The sequence below is a fragment of the Centropristis striata genome, chromosome 8 (genome assembly GCF_030273125.1).
Source record: "Centropristis striata isolate RG_2023a ecotype Rhode Island chromosome 8, C.striata_1.0, whole genome shotgun sequence".
NCBI lineage: Eukaryota > Metazoa > Chordata > Actinopteri > Perciformes > Serranidae > Centropristis > Centropristis striata.
Window position 1 is genome coordinate 29,050,788 of NC_081524.1, and position 26,196 is coordinate 29,076,983.

At 40.2% G+C, this 26,196-nt stretch overlaps 2 protein-coding genes across 6 annotated transcripts in view; both read right to left on the minus strand.

Moving 5' to 3' along the window:
* Positions 1-1,496: 1,496 nt before the first annotated feature.
* On the minus strand, positions 1,497-3,586 carry LOC131976748 (dendritic cell-specific transmembrane protein). The gene is made up of 3 exons (XM_059339902.1): positions 2,582-3,586; positions 2,166-2,498; positions 1,497-1,556 (listed from the first exon to the last, which is right to left on the minus strand). Exons 1-3 carry the CDS (start codon positions 3,584-3,586, stop codon positions 1,497-1,499), a joined length of 1,398 nt encoding a protein of 465 aa, XP_059195885.1.
* Positions 3,587-5,593: 2,007 nt separating this feature from the next.
* rims2a (regulating synaptic membrane exocytosis 2a) overlaps positions 5,594-26,196 on the minus strand; it is a 155,522-nt gene continuing 134,919 nt past the window's right edge. For 3 of the 5 annotated variants that reach the window (XM_059339741.1, XM_059339738.1, XM_059339737.1), the window contains 5 exons: positions 9,612-9,753; positions 9,300-9,412; positions 9,011-9,112; positions 8,329-8,468; positions 5,594-8,229 (listed from right to left, as the gene is read on the minus strand). In XM_059339741.1, coding sequence (XP_059195724.1) covers positions 8,026-8,229; positions 8,329-8,468; positions 9,011-9,112; positions 9,300-9,412; positions 9,612-9,753 — 701 coding nt within the window. In that variant the 3' untranslated portion in view covers positions 5,594-8,025. Of the gene's footprint in view, positions 8,230-8,328; positions 8,469-9,010; positions 9,113-9,299; positions 9,413-9,611; positions 9,754-12,541; positions 16,045-25,217; positions 25,463-26,196 lie in introns of those variants that run through there. The other 2 variants (XM_059339740.1, XM_059339739.1) reach the window with 2 other exon arrangements.

A 26,196-nucleotide genomic window follows, 5' to 3' on the forward strand; every position in this document is an offset into this window, starting at 1 on the left:
TGTTCACTGCACATGTAGGGGACATCTGTCTTAGATTATGTAAGCAAATATTACTGTTCTACACTCTGCAAGGAAGCATTACACATGGAGGTAAAATATAGATGCCTGCCTCTGTATTTAAGGTTATTGGAAGCTGTTTGGGGCTCTGTCTGTTATGTAAGACAAATACTGGGAATAACATCATGGATCAATAATTATAACTTAAAGTAGAAAGTAGTTGTTTATTTCAGTGCCTCCAAAAGCTTAAAACATTTATGGGATTTCATTTGCTGTTTATATTTTTGATTTGTTGGCATTGCTGTGGCCTCGATCCTAAATATATATTGTATTTCCTGTTATTTCATGGATTATGGTCACAGTTTGTGGTAGATTCATCACAGAATACTGTCAGCTGCTTTGTTTCATAATAAACATGATGTAATATGAATGTAATGTCTACTTTCTAAGTGCTCATTGAAGCTAAACTGAATTATAACCTCTTCATTTATAATCTGCAATTGGTTTGGTATTATTAATGTCAAAGTGTTCTCCTGTAGACCATTCTCCATGGTAACAATTATGGTCAATTCGCAGACTGATCAGTTATGTAATGTGATGTAACTCAATTTGGTGCTTAATGAATAACAATATGACAGTACAGGTAGAGATAAGTAATGAATCACAATGATTATTTATTGTTTTTATGTTCCATTAGTATAAAATGTTTATATATGTAATTTAAATAAATACATGTACACAATATCACAACAAGACAATCATTCAAACAACAGGTATTAAACAGTGTAATACACCCATAGTTCAGAGTTGGTATGAAAAATCTTTAGAGCTATTGAATTTGAAAACAGAATACCCATAATACAGTATAAATATAGAAAGTATAGTGAAATGCACTATATAAAAAATGTCTGTATATGGTACTGTGTTTATTAGATTTGCAGTAGTATACATCAGAGAGGGAGCATTAAAAAAACATAGAACGTGTTCGGATGGAAGATAAATATTATTTATGTATAAACATTAGAGGGCCTAATATTGAGCCTTGTGGGATGCTTTGGTCAACCATCTGCAACAACTCGAGCAGAATCATCCGTTTTTTTTAACCGGCTGTAAACAGAATCATCAAAAATAGTGGAAAGGCGCTTATTTAACAGAATATTACAATCAACAGTCTCAAAATGCTTTGAACAGAGTACAAACAGTGCATCTCAATGTTATCAGACCAGGTTTAAACCTGACTGCAGCAGCTGAGGGCATTATTTTCCTCCAGAGAGGAATATAGAGAGATGATTCTCAGACAGAGAGGATGGCTTGTGACTGCCTTTGTGCATTGACAATGAGGTTGTTTTTCTAGAGGTAAAAGTTGGATTACAAAGTGATGCTGTAATAACAGGTTAATTGAGGCGTAGAATCTGTTGTTCAAAGTTGTCCCCAACTGGAGACTGTGTGCTTTCTTATTCATAGAATAAAAATATCATGCAGTAGAATGAATCACTGTCTCACACAATACTTTGTGGATCCTCTTTGGGCCTGAAGAGCAGCGGGCACCAGAAATGTGTCTGAAAAGAGAAGCCAAATAATGACAAACTTAAAGAGGACCTGTTATTCTCATATTCAGATTCATACATTTTGGGTTTCTACTACTAGATGTTTACATGTTTTTAAAACACTTTATTGTTCTCGTACAGTCCATGACTGTCCATGACTGTATGAGAGGGGTCTTTTGCACCTGTGCTCCCAGCGTCTCTGTACGTCCAGACATCCGGAGCAGTCAGAGAAACGACTGTAACTGAGTTTAGCAGCACTTTCTTCTGTGGGAATTTACCAACAACACATTCTTAACAAAATCCTACACTATCGAAAATGTTCCAGCAGGAAAGTGATCCAAATGTGGGAGACTTCCGACAACCAAGACTACAAGTTTACTTGACGTTAGCATGTAGCTACATGATATAGATTAACATAGAAACCCGAGACAAACTGACATCTATTTGAGCTGAGGGTAGAAATTTTTTTGGGAAATTTCATTTTGTTTTACTTCTACACATTGCTGCATTATTTGACACTTTGGCCACATTAATATGAATATCAGACATTATATTTATTTCAGAAAAACAAGGAAAAGCATAATTGGTGCCCTTTCACTAGTGATATGAACTAATGCATACCTTAAAGTAAAGTGATGTGAGCCTGCAGTTGTTTCTCTCCCTCCTCTTTTTTAATCTCTTCCTCAGGATTTTGGCATGCAGGTATTCCACTCTCTTCTCCGCAGCTGTGGAGAAGAATCCCTCACAGACCATCAGCCTGAGCTGGGCCACTTTGGCGGCCATCAGAGCCATAATGAGCAGGGTGAGCAGGATTGCAGCCAAAGGAACTATGGAGGTATGGAGCAGCAGCTTGGGTTTAGGAAGACACTTCTTCTCAAACAGGGTCACAGAGTAGGAAAAGTCTTTTTGATGGTTTTCCTCAACAAGCGATATACCTATTAAAGTTGCAATGCCCTGTGAAGAATAATGAATGAATGAATATTTAGTGGCTGTCTGACTGGAACAAAAACTGTAAATGCAGAAAGGTATGTACTTACTTTGATGCTCATCAGCAGCGGGACATGGAATGGTTCCAGCTCTGATAACTTTACTGTTACAATATCGACAAAGCAGTACAACAAGGCGTCCACAGTTATGAATATCACCCATGTGACAACATGGGAGACAACTGGAACTCCAAATTTCAGCATAGCTCTCCCCTCTCTGGTGGTGGGACGGGCCGAGGGGATGGAGGTGTACAGCTTCTCTTCCTCTGCTGTGAGGGGGAGGACGTGGGGCTTTCCTTCCGTCTTCTGCTTCTCATCAAAACGAACAAATTTGCTGCTCATGAATCTGTTTTCATATTTCATGTCATTGCAGTATTTTTTTATATGCAGCGCTATAAACATCATGAGCACCAGGAAGCTGATGGCAGGAAACATCTTGTCGGTCACAGAGGAGACAGTATTCATAAGGGACTGAACATGCCTCACAGTGTCATTCAGCGTCTGCTCTGCCTCATTCAGTCTCCCCCTGAGTTTTTCTGATTCCAGTCTGGGTGTGATCTTGAGCTGGGGGTCTAAGTTCACCACCCCTAAATCTGTCACCCCCTTCAGCACGTTTCCTAACCACTTCAACATCTTAACGTAGTTACTGAATGGTCCAATGATGGCTGCTTTCTTGGCCTTTAGGTTGCAAATCATACTCCTGACCAGGCCTGTGAGGTTCTCCAATGTGTTGCGGATATTTCTAAGAACTACTAAACTGGTCCCGGCAGTCAGGAGCAGGTTGCGACTCTTCTTCATGAAAATAGAGATGACAAACAGAGTCCCTAAGCACCTGACTCTCTTTGATAAGAAGAGGGCAACTGTCAGTAGTATCCCAAAGCAGCCAGCAATCCCTCCAGCTACTGCTAGCTCATAGCTCAGGCTGAAGAGGAGGTACAGGAGGAGCAGGGAGCTGAGCAGGAGGCTGGAGAAGCTACAGGTGAGGAGGAGGAGGAGAGTTCTTTGAAAGCCATCCCTTTTACCAGTTGTGAAAACATCCAAAGCCAGAAAACCCATGTCCTCGAGGCTCTGTTTAATTACAGTCCATGAGAGTAACATCCTGGATACTGAAGAAGACGATGGGGGTAAACCCAATATGTATATTAATTAAATTAAATCACAAAGTACAAACCTGCTGTGTAGAGCTCGACATCTATTCTGATGCATGTTTTTTGTTTTTGCAGTCTCCTTAAATACAGCTAAAAAAGGGGAACTCCTCTGTGCCCTCAAACCTCAGTCATTTGTCATTTCTCAGTCATCCCTATCTTTTAACCAAAAGCAGAAGGAACTAACAAGCTCAGATTCTGACAGTGTGGGAAACTTTTTTGTTCTTCTGTATTTGTAGAGAATTGTAAATATGTATGCAATTAATGTAAGAATAGGTTCAAATTACTTGGTGTATACACCTGAAGATATTCCAATTGCAGCAAACCTGATAAAAACTCCAAATAACAGGGGCAGGTAATGGTGGAGAAGACTCTTCACAGCAATACTGTTATATTGAAAAGTTATTAAATTATAATATCGTCATCGGAGTTCAAGTCAACAGTGAAAATAACAACTTGATGTTGAGCGCTAATTTAACTTAAAGGAGTCATAGTCCGCTCATTTTCAGGTTCATACATATTTTGGTTTGCTACTAGAACATGTTTACATGCTTTTGTTAAAAAAACCAAAAGTTTGTCTTACACTGTCTGTCTGAATAAACCTATAATAACCTTCTGTCTGTACAGTTCAGTGTAGGTGCCTGTCTTTTTAAGCTCCCCCTCCTGAAAAGTCCTGTTGGGCATGTTGTATGTGGGGCATGAAGCCAAAAAAAAGTGTGATTTTAGTGTTTAATTCACATCTACAGAACAAGCACACTTTCTTTTAGCCTCACTTTCACATGAACGGAGGAGGAAAGAAAACTCTGGTTACGGATTAGTGATTAATAAACTCTACAGGCCACAAAGATTTCAATTGAATAATAACTATAGAAGTGTTACTGGGAAGTTGATGTACGTACCTAGGAAAAATTAACCGCTGATTTACAGAAATCTCTGTCCTAATGTAAGCCTATATGGAGAAGTCTTTTCGGGCCCCATGGCCTCACTTGATGATCTAGAAGTAGTAATTGCACCATTTAGCCACATTGTCAGCATTGCTTCAAACTCTGGCGCTGTTCCTGGGGGCTTGGTTTATGCATCGTCATTGCAGCTGGGGGATTACTGCAACAACATTTGAGCAGGAGCTAGCCTGGCCAGGCTAGCTCCTGGACACACACACAAAAATATGACGTAAAACCTTAGTGAAGCAAAACAAACAATGTTAAAAACATGTCATTTGTCAAGCTATATAAAGTGATAAGGTTTGTAAAACAAGGACCACATTTTTTTGGCCTTACTGGCCAGCTAAGTTTACTACTTAACTAACGTAGCATATTAGCTACAGTACAGGTTTGTATTGTTTGAACCGGTAACAATAAGCTTAGCTAGTCCGTCTTGTTAACCAGGTACCTAACTATGTGTTAGAAACAAGAGAGGTAAGCTTCATATCAGGATAGCTCTTATCTTACCTCCTGCCTTTCCACAAGTGAGCCTATAACACATATATCACAGGTCTGTCCTGACTGTGTCCATTCCAAGGCTTTCAAATGGTGACAATTTCTGATAAATGAGGCCATCAAACACTCACATCTAATTCATAAAAACAACTGTATCATCATTTGAATATGCTGGACCATATGGTCGGTTGTATAATGTCTGAAATTATGACCCTGATGATTTATCACGGTCTACAAATTCATAACATGGACTCTGCGTGACAAAGTGGGCCATTGAGTCCATGTGGGAATTAACCAGCTGGGGGACCAAAGATCCAATAGGGTGCGTCATGGGAATTGAAGGATCCAACGTTTTTATAGACTGACTCATACTATCATACAAGACTAATATTTTTTTCTTATGTATCTAACAAGCCGTGTGTGTGTGTGTGTGTGTGTGTGTGTGTGTGTGTGCGCGATCTTATCACAACCCAACTCTTGGCATCAGTGTAATATCAATTTTTTATTTTTAATTTGAAAAATAACTTACATAAATCTCTGTACTCAACCATACTTAACCAAGACATAGCCTTGGCATTAACACATTGCACCAAAAAGAGAAAATTAAAAGGCATTCAAAAGGATAAATAACATATGTCTTTGTCATCACGTGAGGCATTTTTCCTGTTCCAAAAGAGTCTATCAATCTATTCATGGTAGCTTGTTTATTCAAATTCTGACATCTAAAGGTATGTACAATGAAAATTAAAATGAAAATATATACTGTAGCTTGTTACAGCGACAAGGTTTTCTTGGACATTAAAACGTATTATTGTCATTATGGAAAAGGAATAATGCCTCAGTTAAATTTCATTCAGACATACTGCAACTATAAGATTCATATACTTCCCAGACATGAGAAGTATTTTATAATTACTAAAAATAGAAAATAAAAAATAAACTGGTCTTGGCTTTTAAATAAAACTAACAAAAATATAGTAAATTAATTTCATTTTCATTAAAACAAGAAAAAAAAATCTGTGGCAATATCCCTTGTTATTTGAACTTGTGATTAGCTCATCTTCACAAACAGTGCCTGTAAAATTGAACCACAGCAACATACATCTCTTGCATGTTTGCTGCCTCTTGATTAGGTATAGACCTCTTGCTGTACCAATACAGATTATTTTTGCATGTTCGTCAACAATACTGAAATAAAATACACTTGCAATCACAACTGTTTCGTCAACCTCCATTAAATATAAAATATTTTCCTTGTCACTTTTTTTTCTCAAAAACCTGAAAGAAAATATGACCTTGGGGGTGGAATGTTTTTGTTAAAACTTCAATAATTGGCCGCAGAAGACCAAGAACTAATTTGCTGTAGATTTCAATTTAAGGTGAGGGAGAAAAGTAATGAAGTTGACATGCACTGTACAAGAAACTGCAAAAATTCCAAATATCATCTTTATCAAAACATGCTGAGTTACTGTAAGGTGTGCCCAAGCCATGTTGCAGAAAATCCTTTTCAACATGCTTGTTAAACAAATCAAATCCAAAATAAAATACATACTGAAACAATACAGAACTGTAAAATAACCAACAGTCCTAAAATCTGGACAATATCAGGGGACTGAACAATGGTAGCAATGAATAGTACCCTGAAGTACCCTGGGACAAGGAAGAAAAAGAGAAACATGTACAATTTGCACATAATGTTCATCTTTATAAGGCATGAGCCTTTTACAATGAAATAAATAATTTACATTTATTTTCATTATCACTTTTTGTCACATAAACATTTTCTGTTAAATAGCTCCAAAAGTTTCCTTTAAGTTTCCCTTATCTGCATGTCTGCAAAACACAGACTCATGAATGGTCTAAAGAATGATAAACAATGTCTTTTTTTTAATCACGATGTTGCATTCACTCCCCTTGAAAACCATGCACTAGTGAAATTTATCTTTAAAAATAATATAAATTGTTGAAAATGGCTGATCTGTTTTATTTTTCTTCATCTTTTTTTTTTGCAAGTTGCAGCCTCAAGAAAATAATTTTCTTTTTCTTTTTTTTTAAATTCAGCTAAATTTGTGTCCATGCAAATGAACTAAAAGGGAAAAAAATATTGTTTTTTCTCATTTAATTTTCATACAATATATCAACAGAGAAAGAATGATGGTAGATTGTACATCTTTTCATGGGGTTTGGATCGTTACTGTATATTCTGGAGTGTTGATGGTAGCCACTTCAATATTGCCTCTGATTAACTTTGAAGTCTTTCTGGTGATTTACCAGTACAGTTTGATTCAGTACATAAACCTAGAGTATGTGTGGTATTTCTTTTGGGGTTTGGAGGAGTGTGGACACAAGCTGGGACACACCTCACCCAAAGTGATGGTCTCCAAAACTCCATCTACACAGCTAGGTCTGTTGGCGTGGCGTGACCAAGCATCTGGTAAGAAACACTGTCACCCCCTTCAGATACAAGTACATTGACATTAAAAAACAAAAAAACAAAAAACAAAAAACAAATGAAAAGGAAAAAGAAAAAAAGAAGAAAAAAAAGAAAGAAAAACATTTATTTTTCATTCGAAAAGGGCTTCTGAAGAACTTGTTTAGCGGTTCCCAGTACTGACCCCCATGGCTTCGAATTGGATGAAAACCTGGAACTGACGGATTCCTCGTGCTAAGGAGTTCATTCCAGCTTCCTCCAAACAACAACAACAACACCCGGCAATCCCCAGCCGCCAGGCGCTTGCAACACGCTTCGCCACGTGCACAATGTGTGCGACGTTTTTGCTCAAAACACAGAATCACGTTTGCACCCCTAGAAACAGGCTCAGAAGACACAACATCAAGCATGCAGTGTAACCGGGGGGCGTGACCTGTAATCGCAACACTGGCTGCTACAACAACGCTATCAGTCCACACGCTGCTATGATCGAGAGAAACTGTCCAGTGAGGATTGGGAAGCTCTTCGTGTCAGTGGGGCCAGAGTAGGGTCCACCAATGAGGAAGGAGGAAAGAGCTTAAACCAGCCAATCACCATGTTGGACAGGTCCAGCTCATCTAACAGTATCTGAACTGCTCCCATGAATGATTTATGGTCCATACGTCCATAGTCGCCCCAAACGATGACCTGCAGAGAAGAAAAATAAATAAATGAAAAGGATGAGACATGTTTAAACAGTGAGAAACTAAGTTGTTTTAGTGAGATTGATTTGAATTAATTGCTTACCTGTAAAACCTTCCCTCCTGGACTCTCCTCAAACGGCAGTTGCTGCTGGTAAAGAGGATCCAAGGTTTTTCTTGCTACTTTTGTTTTCTTTTTGGCTATGCAGACTCCATTTTCCAAAAGGTAGACCTTTACATATGGTGCTGAATAAGAGGAGAGGAGGAAAGAGGAGAGTCAAAAAAATGCTACAATATGCACAAACTCTTACTCTTATACCACACCCCAAAGAAAAATGCTTTTCCAAAACTACTGGCTTGATTTTATGAAACTTGGTGGCAGGGTGTAGCATTGGCCAAGGAATAAACAATTAAAGTTGGAGCAGATCTGAATCATGGGACTTTTGTTAAAATTGCGGGATAAGGCATTTGTGTTGCATTCATGTTGTTTTAAATTAGTTCCCGAATGAGGAAAGTTGGCTAAAATTTAGTGCACATTTCATGGCTCAGCTGCTCTGTTACTGGAAACATTTAAGCTATGTTGTTTAAATGCACTAAGCAATAAAATACAGGGGGGAATTGAGCAAACACATGTTCTTTGCAGCATCCAGTTTATAATTTAAAGCTTGTGAACAAACCAAAAATCTGAAAAAATAACTTTCTGCCATCTTTCTGATGCCTTGGCGGAGCTCCATTCTAGTTCATTATACATCAGCATTTACTTTGAATCGAATGAGAACTTAAATCACCTGGCAGTGCCTTGGAACCTGGTTTTCCTACAAGGCCACGGGCTCTGATGACCTCCACCTCCAGTGCTCCTTTCTTATCCACCATACCGATCTGGATGTCACCTGGGGACCAAAGATCATTTTTTAGCACACTGCTGACCTGGTATTTATCAGAATATATGATATAAGTTAGAAAACTGCAAGTTTATATATGTATTATGTAAAATAATGCATAACTAACAAGACCTATTCTACCAAACACCATGTTTATGTTCTGTATAGAACTTTCTGTAAAGAACTTTGTTCTCACCCATAGGTGGAGTAGCCAACGTCTGTCGTCCAACCAGCTGGGCGGGGCCGAGACCATCCAGGAAGTCACTGAACTGCGCATCTGAGGACAGCCTGACACCAGGGAAGATGAGACTGAAACAGAGGAAGACACACTGGTTACCACGGTGATGAAAGTTTTAGTTTTACTCATAGAAGACAAAGCTGAAGTTGAGCAAACTTGGGATATTTAAAGTCATGGGGATTAGGAAGACTGAAATCGAATATAAATCAGGTTTTGCGCTGTTTGCTGTGCATGTTCAAACTGCTGTCCTCAGAATATCAGTGTCCTTACTTTCCCTCGGAGCTGTAGCTGTTCATGCTTCCGTCTGTGGACTCCCGGCTGGCCTGCCGAGTCATCCTGCTCCTCATCTCCACCGCCAGGCCCGTCTCCGTACTCCTCTGGATCGTGCTGCGTAACTTCTTACCTCCCGCTTCTGCACGCACAATGACACACGCAAAGAAAAGAGAGGGACAGAGAGAGAGAGAGAAAGAGACTGTCAGTCAAAGACATTGCATCATTTTGTGACTCATGCAGCGAGTTGCACTCACACGGATTATAACTGACTTTCCAGTGCTTTCATCTGCTTATAGAAACATATTTCCAGAGGGAGAACAAAACACAAAGACTGCTCTGCGAATGGAAATCAATCTCTATACCATGACGTAAATATAGTGTACTCTGGCATGGATCAGGCAATTTTCCCTGTAACAATCAAACAAGGTTACTTTAACCAGCTCTACAGAGTTATGGCTCCGTGTATCTGTTGAACTGAACAACATGTACGGCCCTCCTCTGGTTAGAGGTCCTGACTGCCTACGGGGGTCTTGTGGGAGCCATAGTGAGTCCATGCTCCACCCATAAACAGCCAGCGTATGCCCCCCACATCCTAACTGATCCAAGACGACAGCTGACTCCAACCATTAGCTGCTCATCTCCACCCAGCCTGTATGACAGCCTGCGTGTGGTGCCACGTGACTGTGCCTGTGACAGACGTACACATACCTACACTTAAGTGTGAATGCGCCACCTGGCACACACCTGACAACCAGCACACACAGAGAAAAAAGCTAGCTACGTCTCCTTTAATGTGAGAACACAGCAGGTTATCACAACATATAGCAAAGATGCGTGGGAAGTAAAATGAGAAGCAGACTGGTTTTAAAAATCAGTGTGTCAGTATTCCATACTTAACTTGATATTTAGCCACTTAGCTCTGTAAAACTGGCATATCAGCCAGTTACACCTGAAATATATAAATAATATCTAAGTTTAAGCATGAAATTGTGAATGGCTATGATCAAAGACTAATCATCAAAAAATTATGAAAAAAATGTTCACATGTGTAATCAAATGCAAAATGAGGGCATCATGTTATTTCCCAGAGGTCAGATAATGACTACAAAGCCAGACAAATGTAATAACAGAGCTACCGTCACTTTATTTTTTGCAACCCCCAGGTGCAAAATCATGACAAACAAAAGTGCTATCCATGGACCTTATGTAATTTTCACTTAATCATTTCCCTCTTTGCATGGATGAATCACATCTAGACTGCAGCATTCCTAATCCAGCACCACCACGGGCCCCTTTGTGGCGCATGCTGTCTTCACTCTCCCTCCTCTTTCCTTCCCTGTCAAGTCATGAACGTACTGTAGCTGAAGAGAAGAGCGATGATCCTGTGTCCTATCTCACACAGGCACAAACACACATGGAGCCTTTCAGCCTTGAAATCTCAGTCATTCAGCCGGCCTCCGCCTCCTCTTCCTGCTCTTCACGCTTTACAATAGGAGACGGAGCCGCAGAGGTCGTCTCTGACGTCTGTAGCAAACCGCAGCTCACAGACCTCAGCCATTCAGCGGCCAGTCAGATGTTATCAATGACCATTAAAAACACAACATTTTCAAGCAGGGGAAATCGGTTTTACTGCTCCGTTGTGCAAATTAAGATATGCATATGTTATTATTAATACTGCTGATTAATAAGAAAGAACAAAATCACAGATATAACCCTTACAATACTTATTATCATGATCTTATACAATTATAACTTTACAAGAGCTGCTTTGACGAAAGGCTGATTTTTTCTCTTTCTACAAATTGAAATAAATTAATCCACGGACACATCATAATACAGACTTTAAAGATCATGACAAAAATGACAAAATTCTGTTCCCATGACTATGCACACATATGTATCTGCATAATAGACAAACATACACAAACCTGCACTTTATCTAGTGGCAGAGGAGATAAATGTGTGTATGACAGGAGCATTATTAACACTGGTTGGAGAATGTGGTGGCCAAGCACTTTTGTAAAGTATCTGGCAACATGAAGCAGCAGCGGCCTAAAAGTGAGACGGACTGGCTCACCACCAGAAGGTCACTGCCCTCAGATGTGGTCTTTGCCAGACAGGAAAAGACAATGACTAGTGGAGCTGCTCAATGGCCAACTGTGGAAGTGTGAGCACAAGTGTGTGTGAGGCTGTAGCTAAAAAAAGCCTGTGTGATCAGGCACAAATATGTAGATAAGTGAAGGTATAAAATAGTAAATCTTCTGCATTGCAAATCCATGACCTATTCTATTTCTCTGTAAATAAATCCCCTGCCACGAGAAAAGGAAATGATAACAGCATCCTGGGAGGCATAAATATAAAAATATACAGTAGGAGTCATCATTACTATTTACGAAATTCACAGGAACAGTCATAGAGCAATGTTGTAATCCACTAAACACTACCACCCACCAGATACTAAACAATGATTCAGTCAAGCTACTAAAGCATTTGTTTTCATTCATAGAGCCAGAAAACCATCAAGGGAACATGACATATTGACTAGCATGAGTGGAATATGTCAGCAGACTGGTTTCTATAAACATCCATGTTATCACCCCAACCGCTGGCAGTAGTATGTCGATTTTTACAATAAATTGATAGTCTGGATGATAGATTGACTGCAGGCATAGATATCGGCTTTCAGTTCTGAATGTTACACACAGCTCAAGCCTCACATTATTATCCTAACTGAACTACGCTGTCATTCTAATTAAACTAATCCCATCTCTGCCCCAGTTCTCCCCACGATCAATACCTCTGCATCTTCCCACTAATCCTAAATCATCCATCTCCCCTCTCTGTCATCCCTCAGTTTAAACAGCACTGCATGCCTCCAGCCGGCAGCTGCTGCTGCTGCTGGGACATTTCCCCAGATGTCATCTTACCTCCATCTTCCTCATCGAAGGAGTTCATGCAGGGGAAATAGACAGCCAGCGCTTCAAATGATGCAGACAGGCTCATCTTGCTCTGGGAGCGCTGGATACGCATCCCTGGAACCGGCGCAGAGGTATCGTGCCCCTGCCTGCCCATGGTGACCAGCGACCGTCCTTCTCAATGCGGTGAATCAAATGCACTAGACGTCAGCTTTGCCTTCTCTAGCTGATCTTGCTTGTAAAATGTTTAAAAATAAACTCAAATCTAATCTGTGTGATAAATTCCTAAGGCCAGTAGTATAATGCTGCAGGAGATCAGGTCTGTGCTATCATCTAGTCTGTCCCTAAATGCTCTGCAGACTGCATCTTAGGAAGAGCTTCAGTGAAATGTTGCCTCCGTAGCTGAGTCTTGCGCTGTCTGGGTCTGACGTTCCTACTGCACCTCTTTCTTCAGGGGGGAGGGGAGAGAGCTGCATCGCGCACCACCAATCAGAGAGCCAGGCTGCTCAAGCGCACCTCGGCTGGCTCTGCGGGTGAATGAGCTCTACCCAGAGATACTGAGCCCCCATCCCCACTTCGTTTCTCACCAGTTTTTTTAACATCTCCTTTTGTTGTTTCTTATCTCTTTACAATCCTTCTATTTATTTATTTTTGTGCTATTCATCACTGTTATTTTCCTTTTCTCCCCATCCCCTGTGTCACCATGCCTCTTTCTCCCCATCTTATCCACACAGGCCAGTGAAAACAAGCTGTCATTAGGTCTGCCAACAGCCCTGCGTCTCTATAAGAGGGCTTCAGCGACATGGCGTTTACTCAAAGTTCACGTGCCAAACTCTACTTTATTTTTTTCTCTCATCCAGAGCTACAATACCACAGCTGTGCTGTGCGCTGGCAGGAAAACACTGCAGGCTCTTTTCACAGTAGCTGAAATGTGAGTGTGAAGTGGATGAAAATATTCACGTGCTCAACCTGAAAACTTCATATGTCTCTGTGACATGTTGTGTTACGAGAAATGCAGTTCCCCCATTGATCAATTACAAACCACACGTTCAAACAATCAGACAAGCTCTATGTTTGGATTAGGGTCAAACCTATCCAAACAAACCTCTTGGTCACCCAAGGTCAGTCTACTTTAAACAATCCAGAGCAGAAAGACACAACAGTGATGCTGAGATAAAAGGTTTCTTCCCAGGTGGTCCCTGAAATACTAATAAATCTGCTACTGGCATGGTGTGTGAAGGGTAACACATGCAGCACATGTATGGCTTTAAACTAAACCAACTGTCACTACTGCAGACTGGTAAAAAAAAAAAAAAAAAACTGTACTGCTTTAACATATTGTTATTAGTGAACCAACTGTGACTCTTTTGTTCTGAACGTGGGTCTGGCAGAATAGGCACAGGACAAGACAATTACGGTGCTTCTTTGCACCATCATAAATATAGCACGCTCCCTGTAGTGTTATAGCTGAGGCAAAAGTTCCACCCTAAGAGACACTGCAACCTACTTCCACATAGAAGCCTCTTAATGCACGGCATCCATTTGCAGGTTTCATCTAGGTCAGCACAGCCCAAAACAACACTTCACTTTTGCAGCTAGGGGGACATTGAACAATCACACACAATTGCAATACAAACACTCAGATCATTCCTAATGGGCATGGCTACAGTCTTTCTTTATAAATTTAGGGCTCCTGCTGAATAACATTAACCTTCAGATTGTGTGAATCAGAAACACAGCTTATTTAAAGAAGAATTTCTATCTTGGAGAGAATAATGTGTATGTTGTAGGCTTTTTAACATAGCCTGTATAAAATAATGGATGTAGTCATCCATTGGTATGTGGACTCCAGTTTTCAAACCTCAAGGCTTTGCATTTTGTAGAGTACTGTGGTAGCAACTTGTAAATAATAAGGTAGCCCTGCACTAATCATACCCTGCTTTATCATCTTTCTGTATTTAAGAAGATTTGAAACTAGCCATTGAGACCATAAACTCATTAGGAGAGTGCTTACTAAGGTCATAAATTGAGTGAAAAGTAGGGTCATTTTCATATTGATTTTCACACAATCTGACTACAATCAGTGGAGTCACCCCCTGCTGACCATTATATGGAATACATGTTTTAGAAACTGTTGAATTGACTTCACTTGTCCTCCCCTAAACACCCCCTTTGGTTTTTAGGCATTCTAGCAATGTGACTCTATAGCCAAATCTGAGGGTAGGTTCATCATCACTGAAATATTTTGTTAACTACTGGGTGGACTGCCAATTTCCACTTACTTTAAATAGTACCATCATCTTGCCAAACTGTCCAGTACTTTGGATTATGAACAACCTAAATCAACATCTTCGGCAGTACTTTGTATTAAGTGATAATTATTGGATGTTTGGCATGTTGGCATGCTAAGCTATGATGTAAAAATTACATCTGTTCAGGCAATTTATCCTGTTCTCTTTATCAAACATTTAATATCAACTTCAAAATCCCTAAAACTTGATCATAACTTTATATTGTAAGTTTTTTGTCTACCATAAATAACAAACAATGAGGAGTTCTTCCCATATAGGAGTATAATACCTATTGTTTAGTTTAAGCCTCTCATGGTTCTCAAGTAACACAGTCCTCTGGCTGCTGGATGTGTCTTTATTATTGATGCTGTGAGGTAGTTCAAAGCCCAGATACAATATCAAGGATAATCCGTCACTGCATACTTGGCTACAGCTGATTCACTAGCTACTCACTCTGACAACACGTTCGGCACGTGTTGTTTGTTTCAACTTTAGCACCTTTTGTGCAGCTTATTCTTACCCATCCACCCACTGCATAGGGACAGAGATAGAGACGCAGTCACTACAACATTTTTCACTGTTACACGACACCTGGAGAAAAAAACATAAGGCTAGTCACAGTTTATGCATCTCCTTTTATTATAGAACGTGGATGTGTTTGCACCTTTAATGAAATCAACATGGGAACTATCTAACATTATCCACAAATTAAAATCCCACTTATTCAAGATTAGAGCTCTTCAAACAAGCTCAAAATTGTGCCTAAAGAAAAGTAAGAATCTAGGTCTCCATTATAGGCCACGACGGAACTCTGATTTCCCAACAATATGACCAGTACAGATTAAAGCACTTTGTGCAACATATCGAGTCTCACTCCAAACTATGACAAACCTACATGACAGTGACCACATGCCTGAAACTCACAAGCACCTCAGAGGGCAGGAATCTGAAGAACCCTGCCAATTCTACTACAACAACACGAGAGCGTAATATCCCAGAAGTCATAACGTAAGGTCTGTCTGGCAGGCGGTAGGGATCACAGGTGGAAGCCTTCGGAAGTCATTCTGATTGATGATCCCAGGCCAGGCCAAGCGTCAGAGAGGGACTCTGGCCCTACACACTGTAAACACAGCTTAATGGAGGGCTCCAACCCTGGCACTCATATGCACGGATGTTGGCAAACACACATATTTGAGCACTTAAATGCGCACACACCAGGACATGCACTAGTACAGACACAAATGAAGGCAAACACACTCTCTCTTCTCTCAGTTTACATTCCCTGCTGCCTACCTTGATCTAGGCCAGTCCTGCAGTCTGGAAGTGCAGCTTCCCTTCTTGCGTGTAGCTCAATTGTGACAAGCATTATGAAGGGAAGTAGCATGTATTACAAATTAAGGTATAAGATCACCTTTGAGCTTACTTCTGTTTCAATCTCTTTATAATTCATTAAAGCTTGATCATAGAGTTTTGGCCACTAAATGTAAACTAAACTTCATTATAATATATATTATATAATATGTTTTGTCCAACGTGTTAGCGAGTTACCTACCCAGCAGACATGGAGCAGCATTAGACTTAATTCGGAGTTGTGTTTGTGTCTATCTGAAGAATGTAAAAAGTCAATAATTTTCTTTTTTTGCTCTGGTTTGGTCTCCACAGATGGTTTGTTACTCAAAACACGTCATTAGAAACTTTTTGGAAAAGTGGACGCACTTTCCAAAAGTACTTGGCATGTGATTGGATGCATCCGTCTATCACTATCTATCCTAATAATAATATATAAGCCTTCAGTGCAGTTCTCTTCTCTCAATGAACAAATACTCTCCAGTCTGATAAAACTGATACTATTGTATCATCTACTATAACTTCTTAAGGAGCCACCATTGTAGTTTTGAATACAGTTGCCTCTCCCTGTTGACACACACACATATATATGGTCAATAAATAATCGGCCCATTATGTGAAATTTATATTATTTATTATTCCAATAATTGAAATCGTAACTGATAAATTCAGCCAAGACAGAAGATGACGTTATGTGTCTTTAAAGTTGTTTTACGATCGACCATAAACACAGTGAAGAAGAACTGAGAAGGACAACACAATTGCAATTTGCAATCATTGCCACAAAGATGAAAATACAAAGCTCCATCTGTTAACTTTAGCAACCAAATCATACAATTTATAGCATGTGATGACCAGCACTTTTCTATTGCTGAAAGCGGAGGATTTCTCCAGCTAACGTCACATTTGGAACCCTGGTATACTCTCTCATACTGCCGCTACATGTATCCCTATGTACCCTGTATGATTTGGTTTCAACAGTCTGATTGATCTGAAGAGTCAGAAGTGTTCGTTTCGGTTAGGTCAGACATTGCAACATCTTTCTCGCCTTTCTTACCCTCAGTTGTGCATAAACTACAAGTTATGAACTTATTTTGTAAATACACAAAAGGGAAATTGTCTAACTTATATAATCAGTGTCAGCCATGAGAAGCAGGCTGTTAAAATTCATATTGTGCAACCTCACTGACAAGAGGGTTTTTTGTGTGACCCTGTGAGCCTCATGTGATCTGCAAGTTTCCACCAACTCCAGAGAATAATAGAATATAAAATATTGTTATCCTTAACTTTCTAGATGTTCTGCATACAGCGATAGAGACATCTCCTGGCAGAAACACCTTTAAATCAGTTTAATATAAAAGCAGTTATAAATACAGCTTTAAATTAAGTAAACTCTGTTAATGTAATTGAAAGGTCAGAAAACATGAGTCACGTTTCATATGGAACAAAAGACTTCCACTGAAAAGGTTCACACCTTCAGTGGAAGGTGAGGTATAAGAGAAGCACATTTGAGTGCAGGAGGTGTAGCAGTTGGAACAGCCTCAGCCCTGGCTGCCTCGCTCTTCTCACTGGTGCAAACACTCGGAGTGCAACAGATGGAGGGATAAGGAGAGAGAGAAAGGGGATCCAAATACTGCCAAGCCCTTATATGTGTATAAGACAGATCCTGATAGAAACTACTGACATCACTCCAGCTGATTCTTCTGCCTTACAGTCACAACAAACCAGTGTGATATGTAAAAACTTCTCTTGCGTAGGAAAATGGCAACACAAACATGTCATTCTTGCATGATAACTTCTCATGCTAAAAGAGGAAATAAGTGTGTTTTTAACCACTTTTTGTTGTTTTGAGCAGCAGCATCATGCTCACACTTCATGACTCACCACAGTACTTTTTGCATGTCTCATCAGGCTTCCTCTTGGACTGACAGCCACAGAGTAGTGCTGTCAGCATTTAAGACAAAACAATCAAGGAAGTGATATTTTTAGCAGCAGGTTAAAATCTAAAAATGCAGGGTGGAAGTTCAATTTTAGTCCAGTTCAGAGGGAAGGAAAGCATGTACTGTTCTGAAATGTGGGACACAACTATATTTAAGTGTATTTTAAACTGTGTCCAAGTCAAAGACTCAAAGGAGACATATGGCTGTGGAGCATAAGCCACACTGCAGGCAGGAAACACAGAGCAGCTGGTGGAGCATGGCAGGGTTAAACATGAATCAACAGTCTTTAGGCTGAGCTTGTGGAGATAAATGCATATTATTCTTAAAGTGATATATTCCATGCGAAAATCTTTTTCATCTAGTCTGCTAATGAAAATAACAAAACATGTAAAGAGGATGTTGTGTGCTCTTAGCTGTGCATGAGTAAATCAGCTCACTCTTCATAGCAACAGCATCCTATAATGTTTTTTGTCATGTGGTAGGTATTTGTACCTCCACTCACATGGGCTCACGTGTCTACTTGATTTTCACAACTTACAATGTTACTGTACATGTGTACCCTGCAGGGTCAACATCAATAGATCAGCGTCAACATCAATAGATCAGGGTCAACATCAATAGGTCTTTGGATCTTTTTTCAATAGGTGTTTTCCTTGGATCACAGCTAAATTATGCTCATGCATAATCACCACAACGTCTTCAAAACAAGAACATTGGGTAATTTATTGGATAACTCAAAGTACACTGTCAGAGACGCTGCTCTCAGTGTGAAAACAATTTATTTAGTCCACCAACTCTGATATTCACATCACAGCTCGTGAATAAACATAAAGTCATCAGTTATTTGAACATGAGGATTTTAGTAGAACCACTACAGATAGAGACTGAAACTTAACAACTAACTGAGATTCTAATACAAATATGTCTGGGGAAAATAAATTGTCTTTATTATTTAAATACATTTGCTACTATCAAGCCTGACAGTAAAATATAACAGACATACCAAGGGCAAAAAAACCTAGCTCATACTTTACCTAACCTCACCCGATTTGAACTGCAATGTGTGAGATGCTACTCCATCTACATGATAGCAAAATGCAGCCCCAAACTGTCTTGAGTTTACCTGCAGGTGCACAGCATCTGGGACAAAATGTACAGTAACCAAAGACACAGAAACCCTACCCCTGTAATACTAGGCCATCTCTTTCATTTACATGACATACTGTATAGAGTAAATGAGTGCATCCAGTAGCATCCTACAGTGGGTTTTAAATGCAATCAGACCTTAGAACCAGGCATTATTGTTAATTGCCAGCAGTGTGAGTTTGAATCTCATACTGTGTTGATTTGTTGGGCTTTTTAAAGGCGGCAGTCTTACAGTTTCCCATTTATAGTTGCTGACACTTCTTTGTTTACTGTCTGATAGTGTATTCCTGCTGCTCTAACTCAACTTAATTTAGTCATATTCTTCATTACAACATTTAAACCTACACTACTTCTGCTCATGCACTCAAGGCTCACTCTGTCTTTCGCACGAATGTTGTGATGCACACTCTATTCAGTTTTTTTCTTAGCTGGTTTAGCTTAGCACTCTTCACATTCCCCCTGTTTCAAATGTTTAGCCACTCCATTCTACTGATAATGATGCATTTAAAGTTAACATTTGCTGTGTTGGAGGCGTGACTTGGTGAATTGGAAGTGCAGCTCTACAACATTGCCATTATCTGTTGTAGTTAGCCAGTACCCAGTAGCTGGTGTGGGCCGACCTAATGTAGCTCCTGTTACAGTAGCTGCTCCCTGCAGCTCCTGAGTGGTCGGAAAGCAGGGGAGGCTCTGTATAAGAGACTGCAAAATTCTTTGTAATTAATGGATTACCTTCAAAACAGATTCATTTTGATAGTAAGTTAGATTAAATTGTTTTAATATTGGCATAAGAAAAAACAATTGTTGGCTCCTTCTAGTGTTGATACACAATCTGATCACCATATGGCAGAAGCCTACAATGAATGGAACACAACACACACTTTAACAGAGATGGCAGATGAATCAGGCTATATCAAGAAAATGCCAAAATTCTGCTGTTGAAACGCTTGAAGAATTTGTAAGAGAGCATCTACCAAACAACTTAATCTCTGCACTGTTGAGTCACTACATGAGGAAACTATCATCGCAAATATTTTGTGCATGTAGGTTACTGGTCATCTTGGTGCGGTGTATTCTTGGTTTACTGCAGTGGCTTCACTGATAGAATTTGAAACGTATAAAAGCTCCGCTCCAAAAGTCTATTCACACATATTTAGGTCACTGCAGAGATGGCTCATCTGAGAGCTCAGGCTGATTAACAGTCACGAGTCCTCAACAGAATTGTTATAGAAGATATGTAGAGAGAAAAGTGGAGGAGAGGGAAATACAAAAAGGAAGAGATGCTACCAAGCTGTTGGAAGAAATGAAGGAGAGAAGACGAGGGGAAATGAGAAAGTGAGGAAAAAGACAGAGCGGCTATAATGACAGCAATGAGATACACACGTTGGTTAGTAGGAAATGAGTTAATAGAAGGAGGGGTTGGGGAGAAAGCAGTGGGTCACTGCTGTCCCTCAGCCTCGGTTGTACCTGTGCTGCTGTGTTCCTTTCATGCATCATCCTGAGAGAAGCATGTCTGCTCTGGCCCCCTAGGAGATTAATTAGCAGCCTCAGCCAGCGGAGGAGCTGCTGATATAGGCACCCAACTCAACTCACAAGATAAATTACCTTGGCTGAAAGCTCAAAGTTCAGCTATTTTACCACATACAAAACAGTCTGTCGGAGGTCCAAAACTACGTCAGTATCTGGTGTAGGTAAGAGAGCAGGGAGGCCGAAGCATTGTTCTCTTTTCTGTATACATATGGCTATACTGGGCATAGTCACTTAGGTGACACATTCCCCATCTCAGTAAACTTATATACATTTATCATTGAACACGGTGGACCTGGGATCGTACTGTGTATTTGAACTCTTAAGGTAAGAAGTAGCTGCACCAAATACATGTATCCATCAAGATAATAAGGTAGTGTGTCAAGGCTTAGAAAAATCTTAGCAAAACTTGTATTTTTTAGAAGTAAAAGTAGGACAGTGACTGCTGACATGTTACTTATAGAGCCAATGCTATGGAAACATGTGACACTTTTATTAATAAAATTTATTAATAAAAAAAAACAAAAAAAAAAAGTTGATTAATCCAAGGATGTGAAATGTCCTATTTAAATCCTTCGCTAACAGATAGATTTTCAGCTGAGGGAGGGACACATCTAGTCTAGATAGTGAGCTTCTTTCAGGGTCAGGTAGAGAAAAGTAGGACGTAAGAAGAGTCTCACTAGAATACTCGAGGTTGCACCCAGGGGAACAGGAAACTTTATGGTACTGACAATTTATTAAAACCCATACTCAAAATGCCCCCCACTGATTCCATCTTTTTCTCATCACTGGGGGCATGTTTTTGCCTATTAGGGCCCAATTTTTGTGTGTGTCCTGCACTGTTCAACCCCTAAGCCTGAATAGTCAATGGCTGGTGCTGATCTGTGAAGCGTGCTGTCCATTATGTTTCTGGGGCACTATCAGGAGTTCTTTATGGGTTAAAAGTACTGAAATAGATTACCAGGTAGAATAGTGCTGTGCTGTAAAGATGGTGAGAAAGAGAGAGAGCTCTCCCATCCCTTTTCCATCCTGCAATTCAAAATGCAAAAAGAAAGATCACCACATGCACACCACAAGCGCACAGTCATGTGATATACATTTCTAACTAGAGAGAGCAGTAACATAAAAGGGCTGAACTATTTGGAAGAAAATAATCATAATGAGTTTTTTTGGACTGACATTGATTAATGATTTGATTCGGTATTGGAGGGTGTAATCATCACTCGCTGTCATTGAAACATGTAATAAAATGATCATGGCTTGACTTTTTGCACGGATCTGTACCAAACAAAAGCTTTTTCTTTGGTCTGCAGAATACAATTTGTCGGCCATTTTCATCTAATTTTGTCTCTTACAAATATTGCGCCAATTTAGATAAAATTCAGATTAATTGTCTAGCCCGAGTTCCTAATCTATATTGATTATCATTTCTACTATAAACATTAAATAACATTTTGCAATGTTTTGTTAGATCGAATGTATATTTAATGCACTGATATATAAAATATTGAACAGAAATATAATATAATATATAAATAAAATTTAATTATTGATCATTAGTGTGTGTGTGTGTGTGTGTGTGTGTGTTAAAGCAGCAAACACAATAACGCACCACAGCCAATAATGATTCAAAATAAAACTGGACTAAAATGTGAACAGCAGGTCAATACAGTTAAATGCTGACATCATCTGCATCAGCATATATTTTTTTATGACAGCCTCCCCACTGAGAATATGTAGCACAGATAGTAAATGCAGTGGATTTAATAGACAGAGAAAACAGGCAGATTTTTCAGATGCCAATCAAAAGGAACATACACGAAGAAATGCGCAGATTAATGCATGGAGATGGATTTTCAATAAGCCTGCAGGATTTGATTGTTGCTGTGTGGTTTCAGCTGAGTCAGGCTGTGTAGCAGCAGTTTGACTGGGGCGTATTGGGAATAAAGCGGCTCTCTATTGAGCTTAAAACATAATGGAACCAGCATCCAGAGGACTGCTGACTGCTGGATGGGACAATTGAGCATAATAAATCAAATTGATGTTTCAGCTTGCTCATGATGACCAGTGTAACACCAATAAAGCCCCTAAGCAAGCACACACAGAGGCTTTGCATTATTTGATAATATACAATATAGTTTCTAAAATTTGGACTGTGAAACTTTGCTGTTGCTCAGCAACTACACTGTTATTAGTTTTAGGCAACATCTATTTTTTAAGTGATTAAAAAGTAAATAATTTCTTGCACATATGTAACACACTTTATTTCTCACAGGTGTGTTTCTGTGCTTTGCCCTCATAACCAGCTGCCTCATTAAACTCTATTTTGGGGGCTGTGATTAATTACAGTCATGTGAGCTCAATAATGAATCATTCTCAGTGAATCCAAGAAACATATAGAGTTTAACATGTTTGATGCTGAATGAACTACTCTCTCTTTGTCCAGTGTTTGCTCTGTACTGCCCCCTTACCCTCAGGCTCAGGTCCTGTCATGGAATTATGGCGATATGCACAAAGTAAGCTGTCATTGCAGTTAGCAAAATAAACAGTTGTGACATGATTCAGACATAGTGATATCTTTTTATTTCCTAAAAAATCAAGTGCCTCCCACTGAGGACTGAGAGGACAAAAACCAGCAGTTTGAATGTAGAGGTGCAAACTGTGTACACATACTCAAGGCCGGCCACCTGGGAGCACATCCATTCCATCTGACTAACCTGTGTTTGTCAAAGCAAGAGTCGTGCTGCTTGGCTGATCTGCCCTTCCCCCAACCTGCCCCCCTCCCCACCAACAGCACTAGGCAGTGCACACAAACTGTCGAGCAGTCTCTTAAAATCGCCCATCCTTTGAATGCACCGTTCAAGCAGGCGATGAGCCTCTCAGGATAACGCACAACAAAGTAGGGCGAAGAGGCAGCTTGGCAGTGTTTGTGCTAGTTCAGAACCAAATACAGACCTCAAATATAGAAAGGCAGATGTATACACACTCTCACAAGCTCCATCTGATGCACTTAGAAGCACTGAGTGAAATATTAATAGCTCTAGGAGATTCAGGCTGCACGGTTTTTGCTGTGTCTGCATGGGGGAAAGAGTGTGTAACTTTGTTCCTGCGATTGTGTGAAACTGTTCAAATGGGTATCTTAAAATAAAAATCGGAACAAATGTTGGTTGGTTTTTGTCTGTTCCCAAAAGTAGACTGCCTCAGAGTCATCCTTTTCAGCAACATAACCATCATCAATAGACATGGAGAACTGCTTCAGGAACAATTACTTGTCTTCCAGCAGCCATATTTAAATACGTAATTACATAGGTGAAAATTAATTAACACATTGAAGTTGTAGAAATAATCAACCCACAGATATAATGCAGCAGCACATGTGCCAAATCACGAGCCAGGGGGCGGTGCAGCCACGTGAGCACACCGCCTCACTTCACTCTCCCGCTCATCTCCCCTCACCATACATCCCTTTTTACAGCCATCTCGTCATACCTCTACCACACTATAAGCCACAGAGTGCTAATGGGTTGACTTGAGTATTGACCAATTCAAGGTTGAATATACGAGTAAAAGAAGTGACCGAATGCTTAGAGATGCTTGAAGGAACTGCGGCTGCGGAGGTGAAGTGGACCAATCAGCTGACTTCTCCGTGATCAGACCAGGCCCCAATCTGATGGAGGGACATCACTGCACGCCACCTGCTAGGCTGTTTTTCACGCTGTCTGACACCAGGCTCTCTCAATGGTTATTGAGCGTTTTTGCAACAACAAAAAAAGGGCATTGAAAACGAAATACACTGAAGAGGGGGAAAAAAGTAATAGCCCGATGTTCTGCAAACTCTTTTTCACATCAGGAAAATACATATTGTTGCATTCAGCTAAATGGTAATAGGTTTGAAAACACAACACACCCCTTTTTATCTACAACTCACATGTTCACACATTCTCACATGCACTCAGGAACAAACACAAACAAGTGCGTACAGCCACAGATTGAGGAAGTGTTTGACACTGGAAAATCACAGTCATCAGAGCGTCACGATATGAGAAAGGTGACAAAACGTGACCTGAGACAAGCAGCTGAAGTCAAGCAAAGCTGTTACCAAAACAGAATAAATCACTGGCATTATGCAAGAAAACACAGCTGCAGTGGCGTAATAAGGACGAAAGGGGAAAAAAGGGAGGTAGAAAGATAGAGAGAGGGAGTTCCAGGAGTGACCTAGAAGAAAGAGAGATAAGGGTGTGAGAAAAGTCATGATGTTGTTTTCATCTCCTGAAATTGACTGTGTGGAGTCCAAAGGGATAAAAAAGTGGGGAAAAGAAGAGCTGGAGAAGAGAGAGCAGTGGTGTTAGAACTCAACATTGAGCACAGAAATCAACAGAGAAACCCACAGAGACAGAAGACATATGAACATACATAGAGTACACTGGCTGGATGCCCTACCTGTTTGGCTGAGCTGAGAGGTGCTCCGGCTCTTGCGCGACATGCCAACCATGGCCTGCATTTTGGCACCAATGCTGGAGCGCCTCTTCTTGTCGTCGGTGCCTACCGTGCCAACCGCCGTGTCCGACTGGCTGCCGTCCGTCTTCTCCAGGTTACACATGTCGCCGCTGATGCTTGTGCTCTTGGTCATGTTCATCCCGCCCGACGAGCCCATCTGCCTGTTTTTCATTTTGGATGCAAAGTCACTGTCAGCCACCACCATTGACAGGGGGGGGCAGGCGAGGACAGAGAAGAGAGGACAGGACGGAGGAGAGAGGACAGGACGGAGGAGAGAGGACAGAACAAAGAAGTGAGGACAGGACGGAGGAGAGAGGACAGGAGAGAGGAGAGAGGACAGGACAGAGGAGAGAGGAGGCCAGTTGAGAGGGGTGTGAAAGCAGATGGAAGAGGAGACAGGAGCAGAGGATAGAAGAGGACAGGAGAGGGACAGGAAATGAGAAGGCGTGGGGTGGAAAGGAGAGAAGGACAGAGTTCAGGTACAGGAGTTCATGACTTACAGTATAGCTGAGTTTAGGGTTTAAAGTGGATTTACTTATCATTGTCAAAGACTGTTCATGCAGTGAAAGATTAGCTATTACATACTCTACTGTTTAGCTCCGTAAGTCTTTATTCAGCTATAATTAAAGTGTTTTTGTCATTTTTACCTTATATTGTATTATGTCAAACATAAAAATTGCTTAGTAAGTGACTATTAGAAACTAGAGAAGCCTTTTGGTGACATTTTCAAAGTTATTGGCCACTAGCAGTGTTTGTGATCTTCACAGGAGTGCTGCAGGATTCTTAAACACCATTAGCAGTTGGTGCACAGCATGTCATGTTTGTCTTGGTTTGTTTTTCAGCTCTTGATATTTACAGGAGTATTATGCTAGTTCTAGATTAGGGTGAGTTCACAAAGCATTGAACTGCACATTTGAATTTC

Bases quoted from the DNA above. Each gene is read 5' to 3' on its own strand.
- LOC131976748 (XM_059339902.1), bottom strand. From the start codon at position 3,586: ATGGGTTTTCTGGCTTTGGATGTTTTCACAACTGGTAAAAGGGATGGC. The intron at 2,499-2,581 runs GTAAGTACATAC...TATTCTTCACAG, and splicing joins CGCTGCTGATGAGCATCAAA to GGCATTGCAACTTTAATAGG. The intron at 1,557-2,165 runs GTATGCATTAGT...TTCTCTTTTCAG, and splicing joins TCACATCACTTTACTTTAAG to ACACATTTCTGGTGCCCGCT.